This window comes from Pinus tabuliformis, chromosome 3_2 (genome assembly GCF_031772625.1).
Source record: "Pinus tabuliformis cultivar Carrire ecotype Pingquan chromosome 3_2, CPIR1, whole genome shotgun sequence".
In the NCBI taxonomy this organism is placed as follows: domain Eukaryota; kingdom Viridiplantae; phylum Streptophyta; class Pinopsida; order Pinales; family Pinaceae; genus Pinus; species Pinus tabuliformis.
In genome coordinates, this window is record NC_142302.1 from 983707336 (window position 1) to 983723916 (window position 16581).

The window sequence follows — 16581 nt, forward strand, 5'->3', positions numbered from 1 at the left end:
TGTTCATGTTGCTAAAATGAACACAATAAGAACCATTTTATGTTGCATCTTATAGGTGGGAAATTCATCAAATGGATGTTAAAAGTGCCTTTTTAAATGGTGATCTTACTGAAGAAATTTATATGCAACAGCCTCCTGGTTTTATTTTTGTTGAATCCTCAAGTTTAGTATGCAAATTACACAAATCTTTATATGGTCTCAAACAAGCATCTAGGGCTTGGTATGATAAAATTGATGCATATTTCTTGAATAATGGTTTTAAGCATTGTATATCTGATCCAAATCTGTATGTTAAGAACTTTGGTGATAATGTCCTCATTATTGTTTTATATGTGGATGATCTAATTATCACTAACAGCCAGCTTGTATTAATTCAAGATATGAAAATTGCTCTTCAGAAGCAGTTTGAGATGACATATCTTGGTACATTGCACTATTTCTTGGGTCTTCAGATCTGGCATATGGTCGATGGTATTTTTCTCTCTCAGCCTAAGTATGCGACAGATTTATTGGCTCGTTTCCATATGAGTGATTATAAACCTGCTCCTACACCATTTCAATCCATTGTAAAGTTAATTGTTGAGTGTACCACTCCACTGGTTGATGCTACTCTTTATCGTCAGCTCATAGCAAACGAGATCTCTCTTTTGCGATCAGTATGGTTTCTCGATTCATGCAACAACATCATGAAAGTCATTGGCAGGCAGCCAAGAGAATTCTGCGATATTTACAGGGGACATTGCATTATGGTGTATTTTATCCGAGTAATGCTAGAGTTTTACTCTGTGGTTATATAGATTATGATTGGGCAGGTGACAGTTTTGATTGATGGTCCACTGTTGGTTACATATTTCAACTTGGTTCAAGTTCGATCTCTTGGTCTAGCAAGAAGATAAAGACTCTTTATTGATCTTCATGTGAAGCAGAGTATAGAGAAGCCAAAGAAGCAGCTAAAGAAGTCATTTGGTTACGACATCTTCTTACCGAGCTTGATCTAGTTCCGAAATCGTCCACTATGTTGAAATTTGACAATCAGGGTGCAATTCAGCTTGCTTATAATCTGGTATATCACTCCAAGACGAAGCATCTCAACCTTGATGCTCACTATATTCAAGGTCTTGTCACCGATGATATTCTTTCTCTGGAGTATTATCCTAACAAGCAGCAGGCAACCGATATCTTCACAAAATTCTTGACAGAAGCGAAGTATGTGCATCCTCGTTCTTTGCTTGGGATGAAGGAAGTTGTCATCAAGGGGGAGCAGTAATGACTCCTTCCTTCCTTAGTGTTAGGATGGGCCCTTCTCCCAACCATTTTTAAGGGGGAGTGTTGGAATATATTATATTCCTTGGAAAGTAATAATGCCTTTGTATTATGTCGGAAGTTGTCCACAATCTTATGTAAAAGAGTAAAACATTATATCCCATATCTATTATGGCATAGTATACTCTTGTATCCATTTACTATATAAAGAGGTGTTATTTTGGAGAATTATATTATCCCACATTTAATATGTGAGAGTAATTCCTCCACATCTCTGGGTATATAATAGGGTCAAGGGAGCCTCTTAAGACATATACCATTTTGTGATACCATCACATCTTATCCTGTGCTCACAACATACTGCCATTTGTATCGGGTTATTTGTAGTTGCTCTCTTTGTAAGATTGTAGGAGATTTCTAGAGATAATAGAAGACAACCTTCCCATGGACGTAGCCCAATTGGGTGAACCACGTATATCTATTGTATTCTTTTTCCTTGTTCTCTTTCTGTTCTTATTTATATGTTGATATATTGTTGGTTTCTTAGATAGATAGATAGTTTAGTATATCTAATGTTCTAACAAAAACAAAGCGGAGGGCGTATTGGGATTGATACACTTAGATATTTGCGGTCTAATGTCCACAAGAGCTCTTAGTGGTGGCGAATACTTCCTCACCTTTATTGATGATCACTCTAGAAAAAACTCGATCTATTTCTTAAAGACTAAGGATGAGATCTTTGATCGATTTAGAGAATTTAAGTCTCTCGTTGAGAACATGACAGGGAAAAAGATAAAGGTATTGTGTTCAAATAATAGTGGAGAATATACCGACAAAGACTTCACAGATTTCTACGCAAAGAAGGGCATCAAAATAGAATGGACAGCTCCATATAATCCGAAGCAGAATGGAGTAGCCGACCGTAAGAATAGAAATATTGTTGGGGCAGCAAGGGCTATGTTCTATGATCAAGATTTGCCTAGATTCTTACGGGCAGAAGCTTGCAACACAATGATGTATATCCAGAATAGAACTCCTCATAAAGCTTTGGGGAAGAAAACACCGGAAGGTGTCTTCACAGGGAAGAAGTTCGAAGTCAGTCATATCAAAATATTCTAAAGAGTGGCATATTGTCACATTCCAGATGAGAAGCGTAGTAAACTAGATCTGACTACAGAAAAGGGGTACCTCGTAGGATATAGCGAGACCTCGAAGGCATATAGAATCTATATTCCTAGCAGCAGGAAGATTGTAGTAAGATGGGATGTGAAGTTCATGGAGGATATAGCTTTCAGGAAATCCTGAGAGATGTCAGCAGAAGATGAGTCAATAGATGTTCCTTTAGTCCAGTAGCAGCAAGGGCAGCAATAAGGACAAGTAGGAGGACAGACACCTGGAGTGAGCACAATGACCAGCACCAGTATTTCCTCAGAATAAGGAAATCCAAGTAGTTCTCAGCAGGTGGAACGATAGGAACAAGAGGGAGATTTGATTGAGCCTCCCACCACCACCAGCAGAACCAGTAGAGAAGTATGACAGACATTAAGGGACGCAAAGGAGTTTGTTAAGGCTCCTAGAACCAAGAAGAAGCAGCGTAGACAACCTGACAGGTACCAAGCCTTGGTAGCACAGGTTCAAGAACCCTCTAGCTTTCAGGAAGTCGCTCAACACCATGGGTGGATGCCATGGTAGAAGAGTATAGTTCTATCATGACGACTGATATCTGGGAAGTGGTACCTAGGCCAAAGGATAGATCAGTTGTAGGATCAAGATGGATCTACAAGATCAAGTATGTTGCAAATGGTAGTATAGAGAAGTACAAGGCTAGGTTCGTAACAAAGGGGTACACACAAAAAGAAGGAATATACTATGAGGAGACCTTCACCCCAATAGCCAGATATACCTCTCTCAGATTCGTTATATCCCTAGTAGCTCAAATGGGATAGGAGATTCACCAGATGGATGTCAAGACAGCATTCTTGAACGAGGTGATAGAAGAAGAGGTGTATATAGAACAACCTGAAAGCTTTGAAACTCGTGAAAAGAGAACTCATGTATGCAGGTTAAAGAAATCCCTTTATGGGCTCAAGCAGGCACTCAGAGCATGATATGGTTGGATTGATAGTTACTTGCAGCAGTTGAGATTCGTCAAGAGTGATGTTGATCCTAATCTCTAGTATTTAATGGTGGAGAATGGGCCACTTATTCTGGTATTATATGTGGATGACTTATTTCTAACAAGATCATCTAGGCTCATAAAGGACTGCAAGAAGAATCTTGAAGCAAAATTCGACATGAAGGATATGGGGTTGATGCATTATTTTCTAGGGTTGGAAGTTTGGCAGAAGAATGGGGAGATCTTCCCTGGGCAAGGAAGATATGTTGAAGATATTCTGAATGTAGGATTGTCGGCCCATGCTTATGCCCATGATCGCCAACTAGAAGAAAATAGATGCATTAGGAGACAAGGAGGTGGACCCCACTATCAGGCCAGGCAGTAACTCCATAAGGCAAAAATGATTCGACTGTTCTATTCCATCAGGTAGGTCTTCATTATATACATGAGGGAGAGACTATTCAGTTCATCTCCCGATGACTCTTCATATTTCCTATTTATCTATTTACATAAATTCACCCAATCACAAGGATTAGGTATCAACATTCCCCCCCTTAATCTGAAGGGATGTTGGTGAGTCCAAGCATCATTCTGAATCATTCAAGCTTTTCTCTTCCAAGCGCTTTGGTGAAGATGTCTGCAATTTGCTCATTTGTGGAACAATGATGGAGATGGATTGTTTTGGCCTCAACATGATGTCGAATCAGAGGATATTTAGTATTGATGTGCTTCGTTCGCTCATGGAACTTTGGGTTCTTGGCCAACTTTATTGCAGAGGTATTGTCAATCATGAGTGGAGTTGATTGTACTTGTTTTACCTGCAAATCTTCAAGAATTTTCCTGTGCCACAATTTCTTTTGTTGCTTCAGCTGCTGCCACGTATTATTCTTCTGTTGTGGAATCTGCTGGAACTGATTGTTTGCGTGATCTCCAGGAGACAGCTCCTGATCCAAGACTCATAGCATATCCTGAAGTTCATACCCCAGTTTCTTTGTCTCCATCGAAGTCTGAATCAGAGTATCCAATCAAACTGAAGTCGTCCACCTATGTATACTTGATTCCAAAGTCTTGAGTTCCCTTCAAGTACCTTAGAACTCTTTTTGCAGCAGACCAATGTCCCTCACAAGGCTTTTGCACAAACTTGGGGAGGATTCCAACGGCAAACGAAATGTCTGGTCTGGTAGTAGTTAGGTAGTTGAGACTTCCTACAAGTTGTCTATACTTTGTTGCATCCTCAAATTCTTTTCCTTCATTAGATGTGAGCTTTAAGTTTTGTTCCATTGGAGTAGTAAGAGGATTGCACTCTGTCATGCCAAACCTGTTCAACAGATCTCCAATGTATTTCTTTTGAGAAAGAAATATGGACTTTGGATGTTGGGTTACTTCAATGCCAAAATAGTAATGAACATAGCCCAAGTCAGTCATTTCAAAACTTTTCCCCAATTTCTTCTTTATGGATGCAATGTAGCTTTCATTGTTCCCTGTCATCAAAAGATCATCTACATATACCACAAGATATACAACTATTTTGCCAACTTTTTTGACAAATAAAGTTGCATCATCAAGATCAAAATGTTTAAAATTGAGTTTCAGAAGATGCTCAGTTAGTTTTTCATACCAAGCTCGTGGTGCTTGTTTGAGGCCATACAAGGACTTCACAAGTTTGCATACCACAAGTTTGCATACTTTATGTTCATGTCTTCTCACAGCAAATCCTTCAGGCTGGGGCATAAAAACATTCTCTTTTAGATCTCCATTCAAGAAAGCAGTTTTTACATCCATTTGATGGACTTTCCAACCGTTTTGAGCTGCTAGTGCAAAGAGTGTCCGGATGGTAGCCCATTTTGCTATTGGGGCAAAAGTCTCCTCATAATCGACCCCTTCCTTCTGTGCAAAACCTTTTGCCACAAGCCTAGCTTTGTGCTTGTCAAGTGAGCCATCAGCTTTATACTTGTTCTTGTAGACCCACTTGCAGCCAATTGGTTTGGTTCCTAATGGAGGATCAACCAGCTTCCAAGTGTCGTTCTTTATGAGGGCATCATACTCCTTTTGCATCGCTTCTTTCCATTCATCATGAGAAGCAGCTTCTTTGAAGGAAGTTGGTTCAAAATCTGTAGACAAGTTCAATTCACAATCATAAGAAACATCCATATCAACAGCTGAATTAGAGTCATCTACATCACCTCCATTTTGCCGGTTTGAATTTCTGGTTCCTGTCTTTCCAACTTCATCAAGATGAACACTTTCAAGTGTCTTTGTCAGCCACTTTGGGGGACCTATTTCAGATGGTCCAGGGTGCTCCGTTGATTGAGTTGGGACTGAATCAAGATTGAGTCTCCCAATTCTATCAATCACATCACTTAAAGCATCATCTGTTGTTGGAGTTTCATGTGGGGGAGAGTGTTCTTCAGAAGAAGATTCCACATGTTGATCTAGTATAGAAATCCCCCCTTCAAGATGTGGAATCTGATTATCAAATTCTTGAAATGATTTTGCTTTTGCGAATCTATCCAAGCGATCAAATTGCCGCTCAACAACATTGTCAGTTTTGGATGATTCAAGGAAAATTACATCTCTAGATACAACAAACTTTTTATTTACTTCATCATAGAGGCGGTATGCTTTGGAGGTGTTTGAATATCCTAGAAAGATACACTTACGACTTCTAGCACCAAGTTTGTTTCTATGTACCTTTGGTATCAAGGCATAACAGGTGGAACCAAAGACCCTGAGATTCTTTACCGAAGGAACATGTCCATACCACATTTCATATGGAGTCTTGTTTCTTATAGCATTAGATGGACATCTATTCTTTATATATGCAGCACATAGAACAGCATCAACCCAAAACATTATCTTTACATTTTTGAAGAAGAGCATGGATCGTACCATATTTAAGATTGTCCTATTCATTCTTTCAGCTGCACCATTTTGTTGGGGATTATAAGGCACAGTTGTTTGATGTTTGATCCCATGTTGGCGAAGATAGTTTTCAAATTCATTTGATGTGTATTCTTTTCCATTATCAGTGCGAATAGACCCAATATGAGATTGTGCATCATTTTCAACCCATTTATGAAAATTCTTGAATGTTTGAAAAGCATCATATTTGTTCTTCAATAAATAAACCCAACACATTCTGGTGTAGTCATCAATAAATGTCATGATATATTTATTTCCATTTGCAGAAGGAATAGGCATTGGACCACATAAATCTGAATGAACGAGTTCAAGTTTTCTATGTGCTCTTGAATGTGAATCATGAAAAGATTGTTTGCTGTGCTTTCCTAGAATGCAAGCATCACATTGCTTAAGTTTTCTAGGAATTGTAGGCAAACCAGCAACACCATTTTTCTTCAATAAGCGGAGACTGTCATAGTTCAAATGTCCAAATCTAGCATGCCATAATAAACTTAATGGAAGTGTACCTTCTTCATGATGAGAACTGTATGAGAAATGTTGTGCACGAGCAGAGGTTCCTTGCAGCTTGATAAGCCTTTCTTCTTCTATTCCCCTAATGACAAGTGAGTGGTCAAATGCTTTTCTTACCTCAAGCTTGCCATCAAACATATGAATGGAGTGACCTTGCTGGCGGATGTGGACCAAGGACAGCAAGTTTCTCTTGAGCTGTGGGAGATATAGAACATGATGCAGAAGAAAGTCTGGAAGACCAGGCAGTTTAAGCCTGATTGTGCCAAGCCCTGATGGCTTGATTTTTTATTGATCTGCAAAGTATACTACTCCATCAACATTGTCAGTGAAATCTTCAAAAAAATCTTTTCTATGAGTCATGTGGCAGGTTGCTCCTGAATCAAGCAACCAATCATTTTTCCCAAAAAGCAAGTGAAGCATTAAATAAATCTTCATTTACTCCAATGTTACATTGTGCCACAACATAGTGAGTGGATTCAGGTGCTTTACCTTTGTCTGTATTATCAGTTTTACCTTTCTGTTGGTTTCTTTTCTGCTCAATTTTGTCCCATGGTAGCTTGCATGTAGAGGCATCATGTGATCCATTTCTTCTGCAGCGTATGCAGTGCAAATCTGCCTTTTCTCCTTGAGAATGTCTGCCCCCCCTACCTCTGAAATATCTTCTTCTTCCTCTTCAACCACCTCTTCCTCTTGTAGAATCTTGAGCAGGATGCTTTTCTTTATGAGCAAGGCACACAGCCTCTTCAAAAGCTTCAGGGGTTGTCTTCTTTCCAAAAGCTTTCTCTCTTTCAGCAAACATTTTCACAAGAGAGTCAAAGGTTATATCTTTGAGATTTCCATTTGCTTGCAATGACTCAGGATAATTGGAGTAAGTAGGATAAAGTGCCTTGAGAAAAGCAATAAGAGGAATATCCAATTCAACCTTAGTGGATTTGATATCATGCATTATAGACTTTGCTTCAGATGCAAGAGCAAGAGGATCATTATTTTGCAGTTCAAGAGTGAAGAGTTTAATCATGAGTTGAACAACTTCAAGTGCAGAATGTGAGTCATAGAGTTCTTTCAGCTTTTGTAAGGCTTCAACGGCAATTGAATATGATAAAATATGGCGACTCACCTCTTCATTTACAGATGCTGCGATTAATGCATAAGCTTTGTTGTTCTTGTTTTCCCAAATGACGAGCTCTTTGTCTGAGGTAGGCTGTACTGGTTCATTGTCTCCATCTCCGACACACTCCTTTCCACAACTCATTGAAAATGAGGGTGTGTTTTATCATCCGGGACCATTCAGGATAGTTCTCCTTGCCAGTGAGAATTATTCCCACCATGGATATGATTGAATGCATACTATAGCAAAAAAAACTTCTGCTGCAAAACTTTTACTCTTAATGGAAAAAAAAATATAGTTTTGATGTCACTGGACAGCAGACTCAAATGTCAATTCACATTCATCTAGGCAGCGTTAAAGGTATAGAATATATGGGTGAGACAGCAGAAATATGAGTGACTGTATATATATATGGTAGTGTAAATATACCATAAATATATATAAAAATCTGTGCAGCGCTGGACACAAAGCTTTACAACGCATACAACAAAGTTTATATCAGTGTTCCAACAGCGTGATAGTGGCCCTTCACGCAGTACTCCCAATTCACCGCATATCAATTCAATACCATGTGCATGAATATATACACAAGTATACAGAAGCCCATACCATATTTGAATGCATTTCGTAATACACAGAGTATTTATCTATTTTGATAACGCTGCACCCACATATCTTCTATTCGCAAGCAAATGGATGAACATTTCTTTGCCTACCTACCACCCTGGTCTACAGCAACAAATGATCGATGGGTAAATGCATTAATGATTAAGCAGGCCGCACACTCAATACTGCAAAAAAAACGTTGGCTGCTCGACTTGGAATAAGGACAGTGCTTTTAGTATTCAATGCATACCATCGTTTAACAAAGGCCACGAACAGCAATGTCAAGAACAGTGTTCACAAGGAGCAGCGTTCCTCGTCGTTCCCAATCGGCTCGATCTCTCAGGCGACGCCACTCGTACCCCACTGCCACATCATTACAAAGTTTTACACGCAGCAGAGGTTCATGCGAGAAGCATGGGGTTTGCTTCCCCGCATCTCCACCAGAAGATGCAATTCATGCAATGGAGGCGGCACTCTGGACTATGAATCCAGCGACCTGGGTTCGCATCCCAGTAGGACCTTCAATAGTGAGCACCCGCAATCAGATTCGAAATGGATATGGAGAGTTGCAAAAATGCAAAGAAGTGGTGCATCGATGTCATCAATAGCAGGACGCAAGGGTTTCTAGCCCTCTTTATAGGAGACAAGGAGAAATACGTCGTTTGAAACAGAATTGCAGGCCCTTCAAAAATTTTAACGCACAGGACAGCGCTTCTTTTATGTCAGGACAACGCTTCTTTTATGAAACGTTTATGGACAGTCAGGACAGTGCTTTTTTTTTGTGAAACGTTTATGGACAGTGAGGACAGCGCTGGTAAAGCAGTGTTTAGACCTGGCAGCAACAGTGGAGGGGGCAGCTACCATGTCAGGAGCAGCTAATTATATGGAGGAGCAGCTCAGCTATATGGAGAGCAGACAAGGGAGTTACAAGGGACATAAGAGCTAAAACGACGCTGGCTCTAATACCATGTCAGGCCAGGCAGTAACTCCATAAGGCAAAGATGATTCGACTGTTATATTCCATCAGGTAGGTCTTCATTATATACATGACGGAGAGACTGTTCAGTTCATCTCCCGATGACTGTTCATATTTCCTATTTATCTATTTACATAAATTCATCCAATCACAAGGATTAAGTGTCAACACCCACCTTATACAAACAACTCATTGGGTCGCTCATGTATGTATCTGGTCAACACTAGGCTAGACATTTGTTTTGTTGTCAACACCCTTAGTCAGTTCATGGTGGAACCGAAAAGGTGCATTGGGAAGCAACTAGGCACATTCTTAGATATGTGCGTGGAACAGTCGGATATGGGTTGAAATACCCCCGAGAAGATGACGTCGGGTTGAATGGATTCACAGATGCAGATTGGGTAGGTAGTCAGTAGAGCAGAAAAGTACCTCCGGGTATTGCTTCAGTGTTGGATTAGGAATGATCTCTTGGTGCAGCAGGAAGCATAAGTCGGTAGCTCTAAGCTTAGCAGAAGCAAAATATATGGCGGCTAGCATAGCTACGTGCGAAGCTATATGGCTTAGAAAACTGCTTGTGAGTTTGTTCAGGAAAAGGATGAGGCGACCAATATTTTCTGCGATAATCAGAGTTGTATCAAACTCTCTAAGAATCCAGTGTTTCATGATCGATCGAAACACATTGATATCATATGCCACTTTATCAGAGACTGTGTTCAGCATGGGACAGTATAGTTCCAATATGTCTCGACAGGAAATCAAGTAGCAAACATACTCACAAAAGCTCTAGGAAGAGCTAAGTTCATCCAGTTCAGGGAGCAGATCGGTATGGTAGAGAATCCGTTTTAGTAACAAAAACAGGTGGTTTCTCAGTTGCAATGGTAGGAAGTTGCAGTACAGATGCAGTGTTGGCAGTGGCAGGGTCAGCAACAGTATGGATGCAGCATTTGCATAGTAGTTGGTGGGCAGTGATGTCAGACATCAGCAGCGCAGAGGGGGATGTTACATAACAGGGTGATGCTTCAACAGGGCGCATTGTTAAAGCACATTCCTCGCTAAGAGGGAGTGTTGATTTCTAGTAGCATCGAATGTGCTCTAAGTCTCAAAATTTGGAAGGAGGCTTGGACACATGCATTCCACAATACCCAGAAATCGTTTTGGGAGATTCCACCCGGAGACAATTTTATTAAAATAATTAATTATTTTGAATGGGTTTCTAAGTTTAAAACTTAGGAAATTAATATAATTAAACGATATTAATCTAACTGTGGGTGAAACTTCTAGAAGAAGATGAAAATCGAGTCCAAATGATCTGAGCCATTGATTAGAATCTAATCTGGGTCGTTGGTTCTCAACAGGAGGATTATACGAAGGACTTTAATGGGCATTTGGAAGACACCCCAGGCAAATACTTAGTTACCCGAGTAAGATCGATTTTCTCACTAGTCGAAGTTCGGCAAGAGGAAATTGATTCAGAGGGAGAGTTGCAGGTGAGGAGGAGAGAGAAGGTAGTAGCATCAGTCAGGAGTGCAGGAGCAGAAGAAGCAGAGTAGAGAAGGGACAGCTCAGAGGCTGTGATGCAGAGGGACAGCGCAGACACTGACGCTGGGACTGGGCAGTCCCCACAAAAAAGTTGATGCAGTGAGACGCAGAGGGGGCAACAGGTCCTCTCCTGGATCAGAATCTTGCCGAGAAGTGTGAGAGAATTGTCAGTAAATTTCTCACAGAGATTCCTTTTCTATTCTGCTGGTTGTATCTTGTACATGAGATTTTTGCTGAAGATTAATAAAGAAACTGCTTGCACCGGCTTTCCCAGTTTGGGTTTTTCCGGGGACAATTGTCCAAAAATAATTGTCATTGTGATTACACTTGTGCTAGTATTTTTCCTTGCATTTACTTTCTGCAGTATTTTAATTGTGAACGCTGCAGTAGAATTTATTTCGATATTTGTCGTAGAAACACTGTGAATAACTTATTTCTGAATTAATAAGTAGAAGAAATAATATCAGTCACTGCAGTCGGATTTCTATTTCGAAATTTTCACAGTCCAGCGATTAGATATTCCATCAAACTTCCCTGTCTTCCCCTACCCTCACCAAATTGGCTCCCTTTTCCCCTTACCAACCTATTTGATTTCTCCAAGTTACCTTTCTCAAGATTACGTGGTCAGCATATTCCTGTTTCCTTTTTATTTTGTGCCCATCTTCATCCGTCAAGAATGGGAAGCAGCTATGAGTACATTTGTCATGGCATAAGGACCACCTTCCCATGCCCTTAATAACATACAGCTATCAAGGCTGCAATATTGATTGGGTTATATTTTCTGAATGTCTATCAGATGTTGCCCATTGCCAACCTCATTAGTCGACACTTTTCTTCCTACCCCAACCAACTCATTTTTGTAAGTGCAGATTTGCTGTTATTCGATATCTAGTACTTTTAGGCAACAAATCAATGTTATTGCAGTAACTATTCATTCTCATACTAGGAAAGAGGGGGCAATAATAGAACAACAAATCAACAGCTTCTGATCACAACACATAAAAACCAACACAGGTTCAGATCAATTATTTTGTATATATATATATATATATAGAATGCAGATCAATCATCTTATACATATGAAAGGTTGTTTACCCGAAATTATATCGACACCAATAACTACAAGACTTTGCTCTCATTACTTTCCCCATATTCATTTACATTTTTATACAAAACAACATAATGAATTTCTAACAACATAATTTGCAAGCATAACCATTACACTAACCATAAATTTTAACCTAACTCCAATTGCTCCCTGTGATCAACACCCACCTATAACACACAGATCAATCATCTTATGCATACAAAAGGTTGATTAACTGAAATTATATATCACACACCAAAACCTAGAAGACTTTGATCTCATTACATTGCCTACCTTCATTTACAATTTGATACACAACAGCATAATGACATTCTAACAGATCATTTTCATGCATAAGCATTAGACTAACTATAAATTTCAACCTAACTCTAATTGATCCCCATGATTCAAATCTATTCCATATTCAAATATGCAAAGCTCCTCTTCAGTTCAAATAACTAACCAGGCAAATTGGTGTTACTTTGGAAGCACTCATCCTTGATGGCATCACAGGGGTAACACATAACCCAGTAAAGTAATCGATACAAAATGGTAACATAGTGATAACATCTCCTTGGAAGCAACTCAATGATACCTGACAGTAACATGTTGGTACTATTGTCTCCACTAACACCCAAAATTTAGGACATCAGCAAAATGCTTAAATGCATCTCGTGTCAATCTTCTCTAGCAAACATGTAACATTGACAACTTTAATAGGCACTGTTTATGTACAGCACAAGAATTACTCAAGCAGAAAGGCAAAGGAGACAAGAATAAAATGAAGAAATGATATGGAGCAGTCTTCATACTTTGTGCCTATCTAAAAAGGACTAAATCAGAAATATCTTTAATTGGAGAAATTTCTTTGCTTCCCACAAAATATTAGCCAATATATCAACAATTCTAAATCACAGTTAATAACAAATCATTTCATAGTTAGCACGTTCCACCATGATCAACGAACAGAATTTTGATTTTAATTTTCAGCTGGTGAGACTCCAAACTGAACTCCATATATATTAGGTGCTCATGTTTTCCTATGGCATCACAGTTCCAAACAGGCTAAGTATGTAACCATGTCGAGTTGTGATTACCAGGGGCATGGTATATACTATAAATCACCTCCTCTATGAGCAAATGAATGGTAAAATCCAAACTCTCACAGAAGAGAATAAAAAATGGAGAATCACAAAAGTTTTTTAATGCTTTAAGGTGCTGACTACAAATTCCAATATCTAGAATTTCACAACACTTCTATATGTAGGAAGAACGCTAAAAAGAAAAAATGTGGCAAACCTCTGGAGCCAGAAACCGCTCATAACCAACATCACAAGAATATCGTGCTCCCGTCTTAGGTTTCGTACCAGACCATTGTTTTATATATTTTTCTGGGTCTCGATCATGCTTACCAAATTCCTATAATTGCATAAAAGTCAATGTAAGATGTCCAGCCCCTTTTCAATCTACCAGCCCAAAAAACAGTTAAAAAAATAAGCACCCAATCTACAGATTAATCATCCAAGATAAATTATGCTAGTCTTTTTCATACAGCAGTTAGTTATAAATTAAATAAAGTACATGTTTAATTAAATGGTTTGCAAACCAGAAAACAATTGGCTTGAATTTTGAGTAAGAGTTACCCATTTGAGCAACCATCACAAGGTTTGTGTTCTATCTGAGGAGATTCCGTTTGCAAAACTCATCATTGAAAGCCCAGATTGTGAAAGGTCGCTAAGGTATGAATAATAGTTTTGTTATTTTATTTGAAATTTCACTATTTGAATTTGACAAAAGCCTAAAGATTACTTTGATTTAGCCCTCTTCAGATAAACACTCCCGATGAACAATATTTTTCCAAATTTAACAAAACTTACCTGGATTAGTACAAAATTAGATAAATCCAGGAAATGCAGAATCAATTCAACCTCCCTGATGTCATGATGGAGATAGCCAACTATGTGTGTCTAGATCTAACGGTTGATAAAATGTACACAATTACGTTAAGTTTGTAGTAAAAGCATCACTTGTAATGAATAAATGTATTGAATTCCAACCTGCTCCCAGTACAGAAAATGATTTTGATGATATGTGGATATTTGTTGTAGCATGATTCTTTTTGACACTAGAGGCTATCTAGAGCCCTTTTGTTGACATATTTTTGGTTCAGAGATGTATTGCAATAAATGCTAGTGTGGTTATATTTACTCTTCCCTGCTATATAAATGAGAACTTTTGCATATTTGTGTATAGATGGTTTGGATTCATATGGATGCACATGAATATAAATGTTTTTCTTTAAAATTTGAAAATTTTATGTAATTTTTGGTCGACCAGTTTTTTGGTCTGACTTTTTACCAGTTGCAATCTAGTTCTAACTGGTTCCCGGTTCGGGGAGTCTACCGGTTCAGCAATGGTTCAGTTCTGATAACATTGTTTCAAGGTTTATTTTTCACAATCAGACTATTTTCTCTCTTGTGGGTCTGCATTTTCTGCAGCAGAATTTCATTTCCAGACTGGCAAAAATGTCAAACAAATTCCTAAATTATGATGAAAATGCTCATGTTATGATGGTACATAGACTGCTGATAAAAATGTATATGATTGCATGACAAAGTATTGATGATTGCATATCTTAGCGTTGTTGTGTTAAGCATTAAGTGTGGCTATGAATACTGTCAAAGATTATCATGCTTGTATGGGGTCATTGTTGAAAAGTGTAACTAGGTTCGGTCTTCATAATGATGTGTAAATATGATTTTATGTAATTGATGTAAAGAAAAAAATAAAATTATTTTTGTAATGCTTGAATCATGGGTTTCATAATGAAGGGATTTTATTTTAGTTAAGGTTCCCATTGAGAGCCATTAGGTTTTGTCATCAAGTCATAAAAGTCTATAGAGTCAATGTAAAAAATATAAGACCCATATGGGCATGTTACACATTGTAAAAGGAAATTTATTAGTGTCTTAAACCCTCCAAGACCTTGTCACAAAGTCACCTTGAAGTCGGCCCAAAGATGTTTCCAGAAAGGCATGTCGGCCTAGGCTCCAGAACAAGTCGGCTTATTATGATGCACAAACCACTATAAATAGGGCAGCTCGGCCTCATTTGAAAGACAGATTTTTGGTCAAGGACAAGAAGGCAGAAAGGAGTGTGAAGTTCTCTAGAAAGGCAGCCTAATAACTAGCGAGGAGATGGAAAGGAAGATCCAATGTTGCACGAAGCAGAAGCGTTTTTTGGAAGCGGGGACGCCGAAGCGTCATTTTCCAAAAATCTAGGAAGCGAAGCGTCCGCGGAAGCGTCTGCTATATATATATATATATATATATATATATATATGCATTTATACTCAAAACAAACATCCCAAATACCAAATTAATTGTAGAAGACATGAAAACATGCATATTTTTGCATAAATCAAGATAGATATAACATCCATTGTACATTAATGATCTAGAATCTAGATTCTTCTCCTCTTGTCTAGCCTTTGCCTCTACCTCGATTGTCTATGGATATTAGTCAACATTGCCCAATTTTGATCAAACTACCTAATTCAAGACTTGATTGAAAGGTAATTTTTTGCTAAGGGCGTGCCGCGTGACAAAGGAGTTCAACAATTAACACCACCAACACTAGGGTACATATAGGGCTTGGTGCTCTTGATTAAATGCTAATCGCATACCTTCATACTTGATATAATCTAATGAAATGCCACAATCCCATTGATCCTGAATTCCTGAAAACTGTTAAGTCTGCTGAATTTTGAATAGGATATGAAATTCTATTTTCTCCATATGAAGTCCAATGAGGTTGGAACCACTCTCAAACATCCTGAGTCATTTCATGGTAATGTTAAAAATTTAAGTAAAAGGATGAAAATGAAAAATAAAGGAGAATGTCACTTTTACTTTAAGAATTTAACATTACCATGAGGGAGCATCTACTATATTTATATTTTTTTTGCCTTCATTCGTCACCCTAACCCAAGGTGGACCCACCCCCAACAAGCAAACTCACCTAAAAGTAAAAAAAAAATGAAAAAAAAAAACTATTTTCTAAACGCTTTTCCGGAAGCTTTTCTGGAAGCGTACGGGAAGCGTACGCTTCCTCCTCCGAAGCACCACGCTTCTTCCTCCGAAGCGCCACACTTCTGATGCCCGAAGCGCCGTACGAAGCGCGCTTCGGCGCTTCCGTGCAACGCTTCCAAATTTCCAGGAAGCGGCTAAAAAAGCCGAAGCGCCGCTTCCGAATTCGAAAGCGCCGCTTCCAGCCAAGCTTCCTAGGCGCTTCCGTACGGGACGCGCTTCGGGGCTTGGAACCGGGGGGGGCGCTTCGTGCAACACTGGGAAGATCGAACTCATTTGGGACTGTTTCTTGGGTGAATACCTTCACACGTGTGGCAGAAACTAGGGTTTCTGCAGTGGATACATCTGCTGTGATAAAAGACAAGA

General features: G+C 38.9%; 1 protein-coding gene across 2 annotated transcripts in view; it reads right to left on the reverse strand.

Moving 5' to 3' along the window:
* Positions 1-16581, reverse strand: part of DIS1 (Actin-like ATPase superfamily protein) — a 334160-nt gene that overhangs the window by 69731 nt on the left and 247848 nt on the right. Inside the window, exon 6 of one of the 2 annotated variants that reach the window (XM_089417306.1) lies at positions 13427-13546. The exons of the other annotated variant lie outside the window; for it this stretch is intronic. Within the exon in view, the coding sequence (XP_089273432.1) occupies positions 13427-13546 (120 nt within the window). The remainder of the gene's footprint in view (positions 1-13426; positions 13547-16581) is intronic. 2 annotated transcript variants of the gene reach the window in all.